Source organism: Solea solea, chromosome 20 (assembly GCF_958295425.1).
Source record: "Solea solea chromosome 20, fSolSol10.1, whole genome shotgun sequence".
NCBI classification, from domain to species: Eukaryota; Metazoa; Chordata; class Actinopteri; order Pleuronectiformes; family Soleidae; genus Solea; species Solea solea.
Window position 1 is genome coordinate 7,922,586 of NC_081153.1, and position 21,372 is coordinate 7,943,957.

General features: G+C 41.0%; 2 protein-coding genes across 5 annotated transcripts in view; one reads left to right on the top strand and one right to left on the bottom strand.

Moving 5' to 3' along the window:
- The first annotated feature begins 175 nt into the window (after positions 1 to 175).
- eppk1 (epiplakin 1) lies at positions 176 to 20,795 on the top strand. Its single transcript, XM_058619677.1, has 3 exons — positions 176 to 263; positions 4,795 to 4,891; positions 5,977 to 20,795. The coding sequence occupies exon 3, from the start codon at positions 5,983 to 5,985 to the stop codon at positions 19,795 to 19,797; it is 13,815 nt and encodes a 4,604-aa protein (XP_058475660.1). The 5' UTR covers positions 176 to 263; positions 4,795 to 4,891; positions 5,977 to 5,982; the 3' UTR covers positions 19,798 to 20,795.
- Positions 20,438 to 21,372, bottom strand: part of fbxl6 (F-box and leucine-rich repeat protein 6) — a 16,046-nt gene continuing 15,111 nt past the window's right edge. For all 4 annotated transcript variants that reach the window (XM_058619684.1, XM_058619680.1, XM_058619683.1 and 1 more), the window contains one exon: positions 20,438 to 21,358. In XM_058619684.1, coding sequence (XP_058475667.1) covers positions 21,229 to 21,358 — 130 coding nt within the window. In that variant the 3' untranslated portion in view covers positions 20,438 to 21,228. The remainder of the gene's footprint in view (positions 21,359 to 21,372) is intronic.

Here is a 21,372-nt window from a genome sequence, read left to right on the forward strand (position 1 = left end):
TAAGAGAACAATAGAAGCCTTCTGAGGAAGTGAGCAGGAATTCCTGGCATCCTGAGCTCAGCACAGAGATCTCATCTCCTCCACTGTCACGGTGCGTGGAGAGGAGGCCGTTCCTCTAGGAGGGGGAGGGGCTTAACAGCTGGAGCTGCTGTATAACTGACCAGAGAACAGGGAGGTCTATCTGAGACACTGTCTGTCACTGCAGCTGAGGCAGAGCTAACCTGTGCAGAGTGGGGACACGACGTACGTGTGGGGACACTCAGGTAAGCAGCTTTTATTTCAAAAATCTGTGATTTTTAAGTTTAATAGTTGCAGTTTTTTTCTTTTTTTTAATTGTTTTGTTGCATGCTCTTGAGAACATTTCCAACTTGTTCATTCTGTGAGAATATATTTAAAAAACTTTAAACTGTGACTTTAAGTGAGAGAAAAAAGTCTTTGTCAGACAAAACGTAAAGATACTATATGTGAACATCCTGCACAATCAGCCAACACCCTCATGATAAAAAAGGGAAAGCAAACATTCCTGGCAGATTACCTTTGACCACAAATGCAACAAAAAGGTTTTACACTCATTTTTATGTCACTGAGCAGGAATTTCACAAGTCTGAACACCAAGTCTGTGCTGTCACCCTCACTGTTGACACATTCAAAGGTGTTGTGTAACCCACAGCTATACTCATTTGCCTAATTTATTTATTCCTTCACCGTTCACTACTGTTTTTAGTTGACAAAGACGGGGCTTAATCACAAAGTGGGAGATTGTGTGTTTTTTTTCTGTTCGGCAGGTTTGAGGTTTGACATTCCCACAGGTTTTGGTTTATTGGAAGCTGCGGTCAGAATAATTATAAGTCATTCATACAACAATAATAACTCCATCTTATTCATTCAGATAACAGATGCATGCCTACATGGCATTAAAGAGATTGCTCCGTTTTCTGAAGTGTTGTTAAATGAATTATACGGAAACAAGGAAAAACTGATTTTAGTGACTTCACAAAAGTCCCAGTCTAAGTCAGAATAGGTTAACTAACTTTTCTGACTGGAAGCTGAGGTTTTTGTCGCTCACTCTCCTGCCCCAAGGTCCATAGAGAAAGTCAGTGGTTGTTGATCCACTGCTGCCTCCATCAGTAAGTTCTAAGGAATTATTTTGTCAGTTTGGTTTTCCAAATCCTTTGTTCGCTTCCACATAAGTGACACATGCAAACCAAATGAGGCAGCAGTAGACCAGCAGCTCCTGTTTCATTACTGGCTTAAAAACAGCTGATTTTATCACTGGAATTTGGTGATTCTGGAGAAGAAGTAGTTAGGAAATGCTGTTTAGTGGTCAGATAAGACACAGAAACATTCTCTTAGTCATATTGTAGACCAAAGAAAGGGTTTTTTTTGTTTGTTTTAATAAAATGTGTTTAGTCTGTGTCTCAGGGTGGTTCCAGGCACCAGCAGGATGCAGAAGCAGGGAGTGCACACATCTCCACAAACAATTACTTTAACCACTTTATATTTATTATTTTTCAAATCTACCACTCTTTAAGGACACAATCTGATTACGATTGAGAAGTGTTTATTTGTTTTTTGTGTGTTGTATGTGAGAATGTGTTTTGAAACGGCGTGCATCTCAACTCAATCAACACGTATCAGTTTAAAAAAAAAAAATATATATATATATTTTTTTGAAGTTGTTTGTCATTTAATGTATGGATTTGCTTTGTATCATCTCTAAGTTAGATTTCCGTCAAAAAAGTTTCTCAAGCAACGCTAATTCTATATTATTTCCATATTCAACATTTTAGGAAATTAAATTTGTTTGGATTTTTGGAAAAAAAAGAAACAGATACGAAGAGATGAACTGTACGTGTTAATTAATAAGACTGAGAGGCCATTTTATCAGCTACACCAGCAAATGGGGTCACCTTTTGGCCTTAAATTTATAAATAAATGTCATACTATATATACATAAAAAATGCATAAATCTAAAAATGTGGGATGGAAAAAAAAAGAAAGAAATTTTACAATGTCACATGTTATAGGTGCTCATTTGTATAGAACAGCATTAGGTCTTGCAGGTTCAGCAAAAATTGTACTCTTACTTTTATTTATCTAAACTAAAATCAAACTAAAGAGTGAAAATGAAAATGTTCACATGTGGGAACGGTTCAGTTTTATGCAGCTGATGTATTTGCCTTTCACGGTGTGATAAGCAAATGCATGCTGCGCGTGTAATATAATTCAAAATAAATGTTTAACATCTATGGGGGGAGGATCAAACATTTACACAGTCAAATAGCAAGTTCAGCAATTTCAAGCACGACAAGGCAGGAGTGCAGAGGTAAAAGCTCCAGTTTAATCTACTGACAGAGTAAATTGATGGGAAACAGACACATTATAAACTGTGACAAGAGCAAATTTGTGCTTAATGTAGCCACTAATTTACAGCTGTTTTGGTGACATCTAATATCATTTTGAATTGAACAAGTCGTTTCTTTGGTTTTCTTTTTCAACATTTTGTGACATTCTATGGTCTAAATGATTATGCGATTAATCGATTATGAAAATAATTCACACAAGGGGAGCAATGACCCAGCCCTTGACCCAGCAATGACCCAGCCCCATCCCAGGATTTGAACTAGTGACCCTCTGGTTACAAGCCCAATTCCTTTCCTCTTGGCCATGAGCTGCCCATTTAAAACATTTTCATATTAATCTTAACTTAAAAGTTGGAACATTTAGCAAATTTCTTTCGGGGCCAGAAAAAAACCCTCCTGCGAACCATCTATGGGGCGCAACCCAGTCTTTGGGAATCACTGATCCATATGCCTGTGTTTCTTGTACTGGTTCTCATAACTTCAACATACTGACCTAGTTGGTTTCCCACAAAACAGTGCACACCTTCTGTACACTGGGATTATAAATGACAGGAGGGAACTATTTTTAACTGCCCGGTGCTCACAGGTTTTTGTGAAGAATGCTTCAAGAGCTGCCAAACTCAAAGTTCATGCAGTGAAGCTAATTAATGCTGCGAGAAAGTCACACGTGGAAGTAACAACTTACAGAATGTGTCGAGTCCAGTGTGTCCTCTCAGTGGAGTATTAAAAACAATGAGCTGCTTTGTGAACTTTGTGCCGAGTTCCCCTCCACACCCTCTGATTAGAGTCACTCCTCCGGGCAGGAATTACATCATGCTCAACATAAAATGCAGGCAGTGTTGCACGGTTGCCAGGTTTTGTGTCACAAAAGCAGCTCAACTGCCAATCAAATCCACCCACCTCAAAATACCAAACAGAAAAACAGTACACTGTAATACAGGGCTTCCACAGTTACAACAGCATCACAGTCATTGCCAAATGTCTGGTAACCGAGATATTTAAAAAGCATTAATCAAGGGTCCCCCCTTGAAATCCTTGAAAGTTTGTGAATTTGAAAAAGATGGGTCACTGAAAGTGCTTGAATTTTGTGCAAGAAAGAAGTTAAGTTGATATTTCGGTACATTTTAGTGACTTCAGGGACGCAGGTTTGTTAAAGGCTGTTTTCCAGACCTTGAAAAGTTTGGAATTTTGCATCATTTCAGATTTTTTAGTTTTTAAAGGGGTAAGAGATCTTGCTCTGAGGTTATTAAAATTATGTTTGTGCACATTCAATTTAGAGAATCTCAATCACACACTCTATTGGATAAACAGAACTCGGTATCACCCGAATTAACCCTTTTCTTTTGCTCCACCTTTAAATGTATTAAGATATTTATTACCAACGATTCTGTGACCTCTGGGGCTGGTTTGTCTGGGACACAAGCACGGGAGGTTTCAAGGAAAGAAGGGTGGGAACAATCTATTGTTGCATGTTGTAAAAACACGAGCTCTAAAATGCCAATATGTGATAAAATTAAAGCGTTCATAATTAACTGCTATGAAAGATTTGTATGGGTTTCACAGTTTTGTTTCGATTACACATCACTGATATATTTAATGTATTAACTGAGGAGAAACTTGTAAAAGCGGATAAAGTGTTTTCTACCCGTTCCATAAACCATCCGCAAGCTTTCAAATCAATTTCTTACTGGCAGCATTTGTTATCAGCTTGTTTGTTTTAAGTGAAATATCTGTTGTAGATGCATTGCAAATAATTTCAGTCACTCTGACATTCTGGGAATGTGGAATAACCTCGGAATGTTCCACCAATAGTTAGCAATTTCAACAACAATGGGCAGCAAAGCATGATAATTACAACAGTGATGATATAAGGGGTTAAGAAATGTGTTTGTGTTAAGAGTTTTTCCACATAGTGTATGCTGTTACAACATAGGGCACCTGGCTCGTCTAGTTTTAAAGCACTGTAGCTTGTGCCAAAGCAAATACACGACTTGTGAAACTTGTTCATGAACTGACAGCGATTCATCTCTCATATTTATGTCATGGAAATATAATCTTGATTAAGTATTTTTCCTTTTATCTTCGGACACCAAATACTAATGCATAAATAGTTCGGAAAAAAAGATTACTGTCACTTGAACCCATTGACACATTTGAAAAGCCTTAGCACTTAAGTGGTAAATTCTGTAAGACATGCAGAATAAAGGTCTTAATTATAAAGTAATGATAGTGTGTTTGTCTTTGTTGTTAACTACTACACCTAACAACGACTACACTGTTGATAGAACATATAACAATAACCAATATTGTTTTTCTTAAACTGACATGGCCTGACACATCTGATAAAAACGCTGCATGAATGAATGACATTGTCAATCACAAATATAAAAAAAAAATACTAAATTTGTTTTGTTTGCCTTATCTTGACCAGGACGGAGTTTCAAAGCCTTGGCCCTGTTGATCTTCATCCCTGACTTGGGGAAAAGCCAGGAGCTTCCAAAGATCGGAGGCTGCCCACAGACCCACTGGTAAACTATACGAGTTGTTATGAAAGACAAAGAGTGAGATACGACTATTATCTCAACAGTGGCCTTGAATTTCAGATAAAAAAGTAGATATATTATCATCAACAGGCATATTTTCATTCATGTTTTGCTTTTGTGGTGAAACCAATAAGGGGAAAGAGTAAAGCTTACAGAATTGCAAAATATAGGTTGTCATTTTCATTATTCATCCTCAAATATCTTGTTTTGTCCACTGATAATAATAATGATGATAATAGATGAATTGTGCATACATCTTCTACTGTAAGAGGGCAAGGCTGGTACAAAAGGAAGTAGAGCCTGCCCTTTTTACTACTCTTTTTATTTGAGGACACAATGTATCACCTAAAAAAGACCCACAGTGGATCGAAATGTAGTGTCCTCAAATGTTTTTGTGGTAAAAAAAAACCTGCAGGCTCTACCTCATTCCATACTTTGCTTCGTCCACAAACATACAACAAAAAAAATATTCTAATTGAAACACAATCAAGTCAAGAAATCCATTATCAAAACAGTTATTCAGTTGTCAGAGTTTTGCTGCCCTGCAGAGTGAACCCTAAAATATCAAAATGATAGTCAAGCATAAACAAAAAACAGAGAACATAAACTGAGGCCACTACTTTTACTCGCATGCATTTCATGTAGGAACATCATGCCTAGCCTATTAGCAAAACGGCACTCAGCTGCACTGAACGAAACAAGACAGATCCATCAAAAATAAACAAATAGTCCAAACAAAGCTGAAGGAGTTTAACTACTCACTTCCTCTTATATGAGGTAGCAACACAAAGTTTACTCAAAAGGGGGGTGGGTCAACCAATAATGACAAAAGGTAATGCTTACTAAAATTCATAATTAGGTATCATTTTGGTAGGTACCATTAACCAAGTTGTTTTCCCAATATAGTCAACCTTTATTGACTCAAATTATTTACACCTGTTAGTGTAACACAACCGACTTTTAAAGTAAAAATTACACCTTTCTAAATTTAAAAATAAAGTATTCACAGACAATGCATGCAATATTCAGACCAATATAGGGAATTGATTCTATGTTTTATAATTCTGTAGGTAAAGATGGACAATCAAGACAAAAAGCAAAATGGCTACACAGATGTCCATGGCCCTGTGGCTGGCATATTTCTGGAGAAAACAAAGGAGAAGATAACCATATACCAAGCCATGAAAAAACGTCTGCTCAAACCAGGGACAGCATTAGCCCTGCTTGAAGCACAAGCTGCCACAGTGGGCATTGTAGACCCAATAAACAACAGAATACTTCCTGTTGTAGATGCTGTCAAAGAAGGAATTGTCGGACTGGAGATGAAGGAGAAACTTCTTGGAGCAGAGAAAGCCATCAGTGGCTATGTAGACCCCTACACCAATCAAATAATATCTTTATTCCAAGCAATGCAAAAAGATTTAGTCCCAAGAGATAATGGACTGAGGTTGCTTGAAGCACAGATTGCCACACAAGGCCTGTTTGATCCTACTGAGAAAAAGAACATTCCAGTTGAATCCGCCATTGAAAAGGGCTACTATGAGAAGGGTTTAATCAATGACAGGATGTCAGAGCTCAAAGTTTTCTACCATCCAAGTTCGCAAGAAACTCTAAACTACCAAAATCTCCTAGAGAAATGTACCATGGAGCCCGATACAGGCCTGTTGCTCCTTCCTGTCTGCATCACCTTCAAAGGTCTGCGAAGAGGCATCTCCTCCACTGAACTCTTTGAATCGAAGATCATTGACAAAGAAACATACGATGACCTACGAGAGGGAAAAACCACAACACAGGATGTGTTGTTGATGGAAACCGTGAAAGAATACCTGGAGGGCAAAGGCAGTATTGCAGGTATTGCTGTGCTTTCAACCAATCAGAGAATGAGCATTTACCAAGCCATGAAACAAGGAATACTGATGCCTGGAACTGCATTAGTTCTGCTGGAGGCACAAGCGTCAACTGGATTTATGATTGATCCTGTAGAAAATAAAAAGTTCACTGTGGATGAGGCCATCAAGAACAAACTTGTTGGGCCAGAATATCATGCAAAGCTGTGTTCTGCAGAGAGAGCAGTGACTGGATACAAAGATCCATACACAGGTGAAATAATATCTTTGTTTCAAGCACTGTCCAAAGACCTTATTGTCAGGGAGCATGGGATTCGCCTACTTGAGGCACAGATTGCTACAGGTGGAATAATAGACCCAATCAACAGTCACAGACTTCCCACTGAAGTGGCCTTTAAGAGAGGTTATTTTAATGAAGAAATGAATGATGTACTTGAAGATTCAGGGGATGACACAAAAGGGTTTTTTGACCCAAATACAGAAGATAATCTTACCTATCTTCAACTGATGGAAAGGTGTGTCATTGATCCTGTCACTGGATTGTGTCTCCTCCCTCTCTTGAATAAAACAGACAGAGTGAACTTTAACTTCATTGATTACCAAACTAAAATGGCCTTCAAAGAAGTGAAGGTGAACCTCACATGTGGGAAGTACATGGGAATGACAGTATCTCTGTGGGAACTGTTGATGTCAGAATACTTTGATGAACAGCAGAGACGTGACATCATTCAGAAGTACAGAGAAGGGAAGCTTGATATCAAGATAATCATTACAACAGTTCTGGAAATCATTGAGAAGTCTGTGAAAACAACTAAAGTTGTCTTTGAAGGCATCAGAGAAAATGTCACAGCCAAACAGCTTTTGGAGGCAGACATCATCAGTGAAGAGGCCCTTGAGGATTTGAAAAAGGGAAAAAAGTCAGTGAAAGACATGATGAAAGACGAAATGGTAAATGTGTACCTACAAGGAAAAGGCAGCATTGCAGGTATTCTGCTTCCTGATTCTCGAATCATGACCATCTATCAGGCCAGACACAGAGGACTGCTGATGCCAGGGACAGCTCTGATTCTGCTGGAAGCACAGGCAGCAACAGGATTTATTATTGACCCTATTGGAAACAGAAAGTTTTCAGTGGATGATGCTGTAAAAGCAAATATTGTGGGGCCAGATGTCTGTCAAAAGCTGCGCTCAGCAGAGAGGGCAGTCACTGGGTACAAGGATCCATATGATGGAAAAATAATCTCTCTGTTCCAAGCGATACAAAAAGACCTCATCGTAACAGACCATGGAATTCGGCTCTTGGAGGCTCAGATTGCAACTGGTGGCATTATAGATCCAGTGAACAGCCATCGGATTCCTGTCCATGTGGCCTATGAAAGGGGCTACTTCAATGAGGAAATGAATGAAATCCTGACTGATCCAAGTGATGACACCAAAGGATTTTTTGATCCCAACACACATGAGAACCTGACATACTTGCAGCTCATAGCCAGATGTGTCACCGATCCCAGTACAGGTCTTTGTCTTTTGCCACTCAAGAGCAAAGGTAGAAAAATAACCATTGATGATAATCTTCGAGAAACATTCAAAATAACAGTTACTGTCAAGTATGGCAGGTTCAAGGGCAAGCACACAACACTGTGGGATCTGATCAGTTCAGAGTATCTGTCTGAAGACAAACGACAAGAGTTTTTCAAGCTTTTCAAATCAAGAAAAATCACACTTGAGCAACTCATCATCACCATTTTAGACATCATTGAAAGTAAGGAAATAAAAAAGCAAGCCGCTCTGAACTTTAAAAGTCTCAGAGGAGAGGTCTCTGTTGTGGATCTTTTGGAGCTGGAAATTGTGGATGAAGAAACATACAACAGCTTAATCGATGGACGTTTGACAAGCACTGCTGTGATGCAAATGGACAGAGTGCGAGACTACCTAGAGGGAAAGAGTTGCATAGCTGGGGTGCTTCTTCAACCCTCAAATAAGAAGATTAGCATCTATGAGGCACAGAGACTTGGTATTCTTACACCTTGCACTGCCCTTTGCCTCCTTGAAGCACAAGCAGCCACAGGGTTCATTGTTGATCCTCTGAAAAACCAAAAACTTACAGTGGAACAAGCTCTCAGAGAAAAAGTATTTGGTCCCCAGGTGTATGAAAAGCTTTTGTCTGCAGAGAGGGCTGTCACCGGTTACACAGATCCATACACTGGTCAAAAGATCTCACTCTTCCAAGCCTTAAAAAAGGATTTAATTGTCAAACAGCATGGCATCCGTTTACTTGAGGCCCAAATTGGTACAGGTGGCATCATTGATCCCATGAAGTGTCTTCACCTACCACTCCAGGTTGCATACAAGAAGGGATATTTTGATGCAGAGCTAAATCAAATTCTGATGGACCCAACTGATGACACAAAGGGCTTTTTTGACCCAAAAACAAAAGAAAATCTCACATACATGGAGTTGTTGGGCAGATGTGTCAAAGATAAGGAAACAGGACTGTGTCTCTTGCCACTGAATGACACACCAAATGCTACAGAAAACCCTAATATCTATACTGACACAGAGATAAAGCAAGAGTTTGAAAAGACATCTGTGAACATATCAATGGGACGAGTAAAATCCTTTACTCTATGGGACCTGATTCACTCTAGGTACTTCACAGCAGAACAGCGGCTTGAAATCATTGAAAAATACAGAACAAAGATGACCACCATACAGACTATAATCACTCTAGTGACTTCCACCATTGAAACTCTGGAAAAGAGTGAAACTCCCAAGATGATAATGGGAATGAGAAAGCCTGTCTCTGCACAACAACTTTTGGATTCTGAAATTATTGATGCAGACACATTCAAACAAATGAATGAAGGAAAACTAACCTTTGAAGCAATGACCCAGCGAGAATCTGTGAGAGGATTCCTGTTAGGAACAGGAAGCATTGCTGGAATCAAAGTTTATCCCTCACAGAAAGTAATGAGCATTTATGATGCAAAAAAGGAAGATCTGTTGACACCTGGCATTGCACTTCTTCTGCTGGAAGCACAAGCTGCAACAGGATGGGTAATTGATCCACTCAAAAACAAATTCTATTCTGTTGATGAGGCAGCAAGAGAGAAATTAATTGGACTAGATATACATGAGAACCTTCTCTCGGCTGAACGTGCCGTTACTGGCTATAAAGATCCATATACTGATGCAACAATATCCCTGTTTGAAGCACTGAATGAACAGCTGATTCAAAGAAATGATGGTATTCGTCTTCTTGAGGCACAGATAGCAACTGGGGGAATCACTGATCCAAATCTAAGTCTCAGGCTGCCTGACCGTGTTGCTATTAAAAGAGGATATCTTGATGAAGAAATGAGAACACTTCTGTTAAACCCAACTGATGATGCAAAAGGATTCCTTGACCCAAATACTAAAGAAATCCTCTCTTACCGTCAACTGATAAACAGATGTGAGAAAGAGCCAGAAACTGGGCTACTTCTTCTACCCCTGCATACAGAGAAATCTCATGCATTCCACACAGATGAACAAATTGAGCTTGCATTCAAAAACAAAACCGCTACCATGAATGTAGGAAAGTATAAAAACAAAGAGGTCACATTGTGGGAAGTGTTGCTTTCTGAATACATATCAGAACAAAAAAGGAAGCAGCTCATACAGCAATTCAAGACCGGAACCCTGAAAATGGAGGAAATCATTGAAATACTTACAGTTATCATTACAGAGGTATCATCCAAAGAAAAGAAGTTCAAAGGACTAAGAAAGCAGGTCTCAGCCAGTGAGTTGTATGAATCAAAAATCATCTCAAAGGAACTTTTTACACAGATTATACAAGGTGAGGTAACAGAAGAGAATGTTACTAAAATGGAATCAATTCAAAAATACTTAGGGGCAACAAACTGTATAGCGGGGGTAAGAGTTGAATCCACAAAGAAGGTTATGAGCATCTATGAAGCAAAATCCAAAGGCCTGCTCACCCCTGGCACTTCACTTGTTCTGTTGGAAGCACAAGCTGCTACTGGTTTTGTCATTGACCCAGTGAACAACAAGAAACTTTCCGTAGAGGAAGCTGTAGCTCAAGGTGTAGTCGGCAGTGAGTGGAAAAAAAAATTGCTATCAGCAGAAAGGGCCGTCACAGGCTACAGAGATCCATACACTGGAGACACAATTTCTTTGTTCCAAGCCTTGAAAAAGGATCTCATAGTAAAGGAACATGGAATTCGGCTTCTGGAAGCCCAAATTGCAACAGGGGGCATAATTGATCCACTCCATAGCCATCGAGTGCCTGTACAGGTGGCATATGAAAGAGGTTACTTTGATGAAGAAATGAACCAGATTTTGTCTGATTCTGATGATGACACCAAGGGCTTCTTTGATCCCAACACCCAAGACAACCTCACCTACATCCAGTTGGTAGAAAGATGTGTCATTGATCCCATCACAGACCTGAATTTACTAGTCATTGTTAAGAAAGGAGAGTTTTATTTCTTTGTTGATGAGGCTACAAAGCTCATTCTAAAATCAACAACAACAACAAGAGCAGGAGGTAAATACCAAGGGAAAACCATGTCTCTGTGGGATCTTCTTTACTCCAAATACATCACTGAGGAGAAGAGGAGAGAACTTGTGCAGCAGTACAAGTCTGGATCAATCACAATTGAAAGTTTTTTGGAAACCATCTTGACAATCATTCAACAGCAGACAGCCTCGTCCTTAACAAGTGTCACATGCCAACCACCACAAACCAAAGTTGACAGCAGCACAACCAAAACCACCATCACCACTACTACAATCTCAGAAACAAGTCAACTTCCAAAGTTCCATGGAATCCGAAAGGATGTCACTGCAAATGAGCTCCTAGAATCCCAAATCATCACTGAGGACCTCTACAAAGGTCTTAGCGCTGGAGAAGTCACAGTGACGGAAATCAGTGAAATGGACTCGGTACAGAAGTACCTTAAGGGGACCAACAGCATTGCAGGAGTGTACCTGCAGTCCACTAAGGAGACTCTGAGTATCTATGAAGCTAAACTCAGACGCCTACTGACCCCAGGTACTTCTCTGGTTTTGTTAGAGGCCCAAGCAGCCACTGGCTTTGTCATTGACCCGGTGAAAAACAAGAAACTTTCAGTTGAGGAAGCTGCAGCTCAAGGAGTGGTTGGCAATGAGTGGAAAAACAAACTGCTCTCAGCAGAAAGAGCTGTTACAGGATACAGAGATCCCTACACAGACAAAACAATTTCTTTGTTCCAAGCCTTGAAAAAAGATCTCATTGTGAAAGATCATGGGATTCGTCTCCTTGAAGCACAAATTGCTACAGGAGGAATAATTGACCCAGTGCACAGTCACAGAGTTCCCGTACAAGTGGCATATGAAAGAGGTTACTTCGATGAAGAAATGAACCAAGTTTTATCTGATCCTGATGATGACACCAAGGGCTTCTTTGATCCCAACACCCAAGAGAACCTCACCTACCTCCAGCTGGTAGAGAGATGTGTCATTGACCCTGTCACAGGCCTAAGTTTGCTCGTCATTGTGAGGAAAGGAGAGTTTTATTTCTTTGTTGATGAGGCTACAAAGCTCATTCTAAAATCAACAACAACAACAAGAGCAGGAGGTAAATACCAAGGGAAAACCATGTCTCTGTGGGATCTTCTTTACTCCAAATACATCACTGAGGAGAAGAGGAGAGAACTTGTGCAGCAGTACAAGTCTGGATCAATCACAATTGAACGTTTTCTGGAAATCATCCTGACAATCATTCAACAGCAGACAGCCTCGTCCTTAACAAGTGTCACATGCCAACCACCACAAACCAAAGTTGACAGCAGCACAACCAAATCCACCATCACCACTACTACCATCTCAGAAACAAGTCAACTTCCAAAGTTCCATGGAATCCGAAAGGATGTCACTGCAAATGAGCTCCTAGAATCCCAAATCATCACTGAGGACCTCTACAAAGGTCTTAGTGCTGGAGAAGTCACAGTGACGGAAATCAGTGAAATGGACTCGGTACAGAAGTACCTTAAGGGGACCAACAGCATTGCAGGAGTGTACCTGCAGTCCACTAAGGAGACTCTGAGTATCTATGAAGCTAAACTCAGACGCCTACTGACCCCAGGTACTTCTCTGGTTTTGTTAGAGGCCCAAGCAGCCACTGGCTTTGTCATTGACCCGGTGAAAAACAAGAAACTTTCAGTTGAGGAAGCTGCAGCTCAAGGAGTGGTTGGCAATGAGTGGAAAAACAAACTGCTCTCAGCAGAAAGAGCTGTTACAGGATACAGAGATCCCTACACAGACAAAACAATTTCTTTGTTCCAAGCCTTGAAAAAAGATCTCATTGTGAAAGATCATGGGATTCGTCTCCTTGAAGCACAAATTGCTACAGGAGGAATAATTGACCCAGTGCACAGTCACAGAGTTCCTGTACAAGTGGCATATGAAAGAGGTTACTTCGATGAAGAAATGAACCAAGTTTTATCTGATCCTGATGATGACACCAAGGGCTTCTTTGATCCCAACACCCAAGAGAACCTCACCTACCTCCAGCTGGTAGAGAGATGTGTCATTGACCCTGTCACAGGCCTAAGTTTGCTCGTCATTGTGAGGAAAGGAGAGTTTTATTTCTTTGTTGATGAGGCTACAAAGCTCATTCTAAAATCAACAACAACAACAAGAGCAGGAGGTAAATACCAAGGGAAAACCATGTCTCTGTGGGATCTTCTTTACTCCAAATACATCACTGAGGAGAAGAGGAGAGAACTTGTGCAGCAGTACAAGTCTGGATCAATCACAATTGAACGTTTTCTGGAAATCATCCTGACAATCATTCAACAGCAGACAGCCTCGTCCTTAACAAGTGTCACATGCCAACCACCACAAACCAAAGTTGACAGCAGCACAACCAAATCCACCATCACCACTACTACCATCTCAGAAACAAGTCAACTTCCAAAGTTCCATGGAATCCGAAAGGATGTCACTGCAAATGAGCTCCTAGAATCCCAAATCATCACTGAGGACCTCTACAAAGGTCTTAGTGCTGGAGAAGTCACAGTGACGGAAATCAGTGAAATGGACTCGGTACAGAAGTACCTTAAGGGGACCAACAGCATTGCAGGAGTGTACCTGCAGTCCACTAAGGAGACTCTGAGTATCTATGAAGCTAAACTCAGACGCCTACTGACCCCAGGTACTTCTCTGGTTTTGTTAGAGGCCCAAGCAGCCACTGGCTTCGTCATTGACCCGGTGAAAAACAAGAAACTTTCAGTTGAGGAAGCTGCAGCTCAAGGAGTGGTTGGCAATGAGTGGAAAAACAAACTGCTCTCAGCAGAAAGAGCTGTTACAGGATACAGAGATCCCTACACAGACAAAACAATTTCTTTGTTCCAAGCCTTGAAAAAAGATCTCATTGTGAAAGATCATGGGATTCGTCTCCTTGAAGCACAAATTGCTACAGGAGGAATAATTGACCCAGTGCACAGTCACAGAGTTCCTGTACAAGTGGCATATGAAAGAGGTTACTTCGATGAAGAAATGAACCAAGTTTTATCTGATCCTGATGATGACACCAAGGGCTTCTTTGATCCCAACACCCAAGAGAACCTCACCTACCTCCAGCTGGTAGAGAGATGTGTCATTGACCCTGTCACAGGCCTAAGTTTGCTCGTCATTGTGAGGAAAGGAGAGTTTTATTTCTTTGTTGATGAGGCTACAAAGCTCATTCTAAAATCAACAACAACAACAAGAGCAGGAGGTAAATACCAAGGGAAAACCATGTCTCTGTGGGATCTTCTTTACTCCAAATACATCACTGAGGAGAAGAGGAGAGAACTTGTGCAGCAGTACAAGTCTGGATCAATCACAATTGAACGTTTTCTGGAAATCATCCTGACAATCATTCAACAGCAGACAGCCTCGTCCTTAACAAGTGTCACATGCCAACCACCACAAACCAAAGTTGACAGCAGCACAACCAAATCCACCATCACCACTACTACCATCTCAGAAACAAGTCAACTTCCAAAGTTCCATGGAATCCGAAAGGATGTCACTGCAAATGAGCTCCTAGAATCCCAAATCATCACTGAGGACCTCTACAAAGGTCTTAGTGCTGGAGAAGTCACAGTGACGGAAATCAGTGAAATGGACTCGGTACAGAAGTACCTTAAGGGGACCAACAGCATTGCCGGAGTGTACCTGCAGTCCACTAAGGAGACTCTGAGTATCTATGAAGCTAAACTCAGACGCCTACTGACCCCAGGTACTTCTCTGGTTTTGTTAGAGGCCCAAGCAGCAACTGGCTTTGTCATTGACCCGGTGAAAAACAAGAAACTTTCAGTTGAGGAAGCTGCAGCTCAAGGAGTGGTTGGCAATGAGTGGAAAAACAAACTGCTCTCAGCAGAAAGAGCTGTTACAGGATACAGAGATCCCTACACAGACAAAACAATTTCTTTGTTCCAAGCCTTGAAAAAAGATCTCATTGTGAAAGATCATGGGATTCGTCTCCTTGAAGCACAAATTGCTACAGGAGGAATAATTGACCCAGTGCACAGTCACAGAGTTCCCGTACAAGTGGCATATGAAAGGGGTTACTTCGATGAAGAAATGAACCAGATTTTGTCTGATTCTGATGATGACACCAAGGGCTTCTTTGATCCCAACACTCATGAGAACCTCACCTACCTCCAGCTGGTAGAGAGATGTGTCATTGACCCTGTCACAGGCCTAAGTTTGCTCGTCATTGTAAGGAAAGGAGAGCTTTATTTCTTTGTTGATGAGGCCACAAAGCTCATTCTAAAATCTACAACAACAACAAGAGCAGGAGGTAAATACCATGGGAAAACCATGTCTCTGTGGGATCTTCTTTACTCCAAATACATCACTGAGGAGAAGAGGAGAGAACTTGTGCAGCAGTACAAGTCTGGATCAATCACAATTGAAAGTTTTTTGGAAACCATCTTGACAATCATTCAGCAGCAGACAGCCTCGTCCTTAACAAGTGTCACATGCCAACCACCACAAACCAAAGTTGACAGCAGCACAACCAAAACCACCATCACCACTACTACCATCTCAGAAACAAGTCAACTTCCAAAGTTCCATGGAATCCGAAAGGATGTCACTGCAAATGAGCTCCTAGAATCCCAAATCATCACTGAGGACCTCTACAAAGGTCTTAGTGCTGGAGAAGTCACAGTGACGGAAATCAGTGAAATGGACTCGGTACAGAAGTACCTTAAGGGGACCAACAGCATTGCCGGAGTGTACCTGCAGTCCACTAAGGAGACTCTGAGTATCTATGAAGCTAAACTCAGACGCCTACTGACCCCAGGTACTTCTCTGGTTTTGTTAGAGGCCCAAGCAGCCACTGGCTTTGTCATTGACCCGGTGAAAAACAAGAAACTTTCAGTTGAGGAAGCTGCAGCTCAAGGAGTGGTTGGCAATGAGTGGAAAAACAAACTGCTCTCAGCAGAAAGAGCTGTTACAGGATACAGAGATCCCTACACAGACAAAACAATTTCTTTGTTCCAAGCCTTGAAAAAAGATCTCATTGTGAAAGATCATGGGATTCGTCTCCTTGAAGCACAAATTGCTACAGGAGGAATAATTGACCCAGTGCACAGTCACAGAGTTCCCGTACAAGTGGCATATGAAAGGGGTTACTTCGATGAAGAAATGAACCAGATTTTGTCTGATTCTGATGATGACACCAAGGGCTTCTTTGATCCCAACACTCATGAGAACCTCACCTACCTCCAGCTGGTAGAGAGATGTGTCATTGACCCTGTCACAGGCCTAAGTTTGCTCGTCATTGTAAGGAAAGGAGAGCTTTATTTCTTTGTTGATGAGGCCACAAAGCTCATTCTAAAATCTACAACAACAACAAGAGCAGGAGGTAAATACCATGGGAAAACCATGTCTCTGTGGGATCTTCTTTACTCCAAATACATCACTGAGGAGAAGAGGAGAGAACTTGTGCAGCAGTACAAGTCTGGATCAATCACAATTGAAAGTTTTTTGGAAACCATCTTGACAATCATTCAGCAGCAGACAGCCTCGTCCTTAACAAGTGTCACATGCCAACCACCACAAACCAAAGTTGACAGCAGCACAACCAAAACCACCATCACCACTACTACCATCTCAGAAACAAGTCAACTTCCAAAGTTCCATGGAATCCGAAAGGATGTCACTGCAAATGAGCTCCTAGAATCCCAAATCATCACTGAGGACCTCTACAAAGGTCTTAGTGCTGGAGAAGTCACAGTGACGGAAATCAGTGAAATGGACTCGGTACAGAAGTACCTTAAGGGGACCAACAGCATTGCAGGAGTGTACCTGCAGTCCACTAAGGAGACTCTGAGTATCTATGAAGCTAAACTCAGACGCCTACTGACCCCAGGTACTTCTCTGGTTTTGTTAGAGGCCCAAGCAGCCACTGGCTTCGTCATTGACCCGGTGAAAAACAAGAAACTTTCAGTTGAGGAAGCTGCAGCTCAAGGAGTGGTTGGCAATGAGTGGAAAAACAAACTGCTCTCAGCAGAAAGAGCTGTTACAGGATACAGAGATCCCTACACAGACAAAACAATTTCTTTGTTCCAAGCCTTGAAAAAAGATCTCATTGTGAAAGATCATGGGATTCGTCTCCTTGAAGCACAAATTGCTACAGGAGGAATAATTGACCCAGTGCACAGTCACAGAGTTCCCGTACAAGTGGCATATGAAAGAGGTTACTTCGATGAAGAAATGAACCAAGTTTTATCTGATCCTGATGATGACACCAAGGGCTTCTTTGATCCCAACACCCAAGAGAACCTCACCTACCTCCAGCTGGTAGAGAGATGTGTCATTGACCCTGTCACAGGCCTAAGTTTGCTCGTCATTGTGAGGAAAGGAGAGTTTTATTTCTTTGTTGATGAGGCTACAAAGCTCATTCTAAAATCAACAACAACAACAAGAGCAGGAGGTAAATACCAAGGGAAAACCATGTCTCTGTGGGATCTTCTTTACTCCAAATACATCACTGAGGAGAAGAGGAGAGAACTTGTGCAGCAGTACAAGTCTGGATCAATCACAATTGAACGTTTTCTGGAAATCATCCTGACAATCATTCAACAGCAGACAGCCTCGTCCTTAACAAGTGTCACATGCCAACCACCACAAACCAAAGTTGACAGCAGCACAACCAAATCCACCATCACCACTACTACCATCTCAGAAACAAGTCAACTTCCAAAGTTCCATGGAATCCGAAAGGATGTCACTGCAAATGAGCTCCTAGAATCCCAAATCATCACTGAGGACCTCTACAAAGGTCTTAGTGCTGGAGAAGTCACAGTGACGGAAATCAGTGAAATGGACTCGGTACAGAAGTACCTTAAGGGGACCAACAGCATTGCAGGAGTGTACCTGCAGTCCACTAAGGAGACTCTGAGTATCTATGAAGCTAAACTCAGACGCCTACTGACCCCAGGTACTTCTCTGGTGTTGTTAGAGGCCCAAGCAGCCACTGGCTTTGTCATTGACCCGGTAAAAAACAAGAAACTTTCAGTTGAGGAAGCTGCAGCTCAAGGAGTGGTTGGCAATGAGTGGAAAAACAAACTGCTCTCAGCCGAAAGAGCTGTTACAGGATACAGAGATCCCTACACAGACAAAACAATTTCTTTGTTCCAAGCCTTGAAAAAAGATCTCATTGTGAAAGATCATGGGATTCGTCTCCTTGAAGCACAAATTGCTACAGGAGGAATAATTGACCCAGTGCACAGTCACAGAGTTCCCGTACAAGTGGCATATGAAAGAGGTTACTTCGATGAAGAAATGAACCAAGTTTTATCTGATCCTGATGATGACACCAAGGGCTTCTTTGATCCCAACACCCAAGAGAACCTCACCTACCTCCAGCTGGTAGAGAGATGTGTCATTGACCCTGTCACAGGCCTAAGTTTGCTCGTCATTGTGAGGAAAGGAGAGTTTTATTTCTTTGTTGATGAGGCTACAAAGCTCATTCTAAAATCAACAACAACAACAAGAGCAGGAGGTAAATACCAAGGGAAAACCATGTCTCTGTGGGATCTTCTTTACTCCAAATACATCACTGAGGAGAAGAGGAGAGAACTTGTGCAGCAGTACAAGTCTGGATCAATCACAATTGAACGTTTTCTGGAAATCATCCTGACAATCATTCAACAGCAGACAGCCTCGTCCTTAACAAGTGTCACATGCCAACCACCACAAACCAAAGTTGACAGCAGCACAACCAAATCCACCATCACCACTACTACCATCTCAGAAACAAGTCAACTTCCAAAGTTCCATGGAATCCGAAAGGATGTCACTGCAAATGAGCTCCTAGAATCCCAAATCATCACTGAGGACCTCTACAAAGGTCTTAGCGCTGGAAAAGTCACAGTGACGGAAATCAGTGAAATGGACTCGGTACGGAAGTACCTTAAGGGGACCAACAGCATTGCAGGAGTGTACCTGCAGTCCACTAAGGAGACTCTGAGTATCTATGAAGCTAAACTCCGATGTCTACTGACCCCAGGTACTTCTCTGGTTTTGCTAGAGGCCCAAGCAGCCACTGGCTTTGTCATTGACCCGGTGAAAAACAAGAAACTTTCAGTTGAGGAAGCTGCAGCTCAAGGAGTGGTTGGCAATGAGTGGAAAAAGAAACTGCTCTCAGCAGAAAGAGCTGTTACAGGATACAGAGATCCCTACACTGATAAAACTATTTCCTTGTTCCAAGCCTTGAAAAAAGATCTCATTGTGAAAGATCATGGGATTCGTCTCCTTGAAGCACAAATTGCTACAGGAGGAATAATTGACCCAGTGCACAGTCACAGAGTTCCCGTACAAGTGGCATATGAAAGAGGTTACTTCGATGAAGAAATGAACCAGATTTTGTCTGATTCTGATGATGACACCAAGGGCTTCTTTGATCCCAACACTCATGAGAACCTCACCTACCTCCAGCTGGTAGAGAGATGTGTCATTGACCCTGTCACAGGTCTTAGTCTACTCCCCTTGAACAGATGATGGAAAGAAAACCGTGACACTACCATTGACTTTGTTTGGTCAGCATATATATCATGTTTTTGTGCTAATTTCCCCAAGTACTTTTTTGTCAAATTAACAAAATCATTTCCGTGCATGTCTTTCACAATTTTACTTTTATTTCAACCTGTGTTGACCACATAGAATATATACTGTATAAACAACACAACAATACTGTATCAATAAGTGTTTTCATTTATGGTTTCCTTCACCCCTTTCTCTGTTCAGTACTATACACCCCTTAAGTCAGCATACACCAGAGTGGTAGCAGTTGCATTTGATGTTGATGTTTGATTTGTGGGTCGATGGATTTGAGTTTTTCTACATTTACACTCAATATATATTCTTAGTAAGTGAAACATGGGAATAGGAAATTGTTGTTTAAGGCCTGTTTACACTTCAGTATGGAGCCAACCATGCGTTTCTTTTGTCTTGCAGTTTTATTGTAAAAAACAAATAAATAATCAAATTAATATAATAGTCTTTCTTTCAATGGTAACATGTCATGTCGGTGAAAGTCCCATTAAGTACCCATGATAATTTTAGTTCAACAAATTGAAAAATGTCTACCTGGTCTTTATAGTAAAGAGAACAAGAACCACTAGTGGAAACAACTAGCAAGTAGTGCTGAACATAATTTATTTCAAATATTTTAGACAAACTTTCTTTTTTTTTTTTTCAAATTATCCAATGTAAAAAGTGTAGAAAAAGGGTCATTTGAGAAATTCTGATATACACAAATGATTGAGAACAACCCCAGCTCCTGTTTTCATTGACATCTAAGCAGTTCCAGTCCAGTTATTACAAGATTTGTAATTGAATAGTAAATTTAAATTTAACCACCAACACCAGTGCAGTCTCAAGATGTAATCTACATGAAGTGGAGTTGAGATTAATATGAACCAGTATGAGTGTGAATGCAATGAGACCTACATGTGTAATGCACTTGTGGAAACTTTTATAAAAAAGTGTTGGGATAACTGAGTTGCATTTTATTTCCACTTTATAGAGAAAAGCACCAGTGTTTGGCTCACAAATTAAAATTAAGGATTTCAAATGAATGAATGCATTTTTTTTTTCTTTTTTAACTTAAATGTATCTGAATTAGACTCGACTGTGCTGTTACGGACTCTTACCTGGCCTTAATAAAGCAGCAGCAGCAGCAGCAGCAGCAACAACAGGATTCCAAACCTCTGGTTTCTGCCCTCTCACAATAAAGGAGTGCTTTAGCATCTGTTACATGTGAACAATATACACATTAAGAAACATTTACAATAACAAACCAGTGTAAAAAACACACTATTACCTAAAGCATATACAGTAATCCACAAAGAGGAATGTTTCGTTATGTTCAAGTGTCTTTTCAAATCAGTTTGCGAGTTTCTTGATGGGACGGACTAACGAAGAGCAGAACTACTCCAGTTTGTCCAGCAGCTGGCGAATGTCTTCTTGGCCACGGTAAATTCTCTTAACTCCTCGTGGAAGGTAACGGCAGGATGACAGGTTGAGGTAGTTAAGTGCAGTCATTTGGCCAACGACTGACCTGGAAAATAAAGC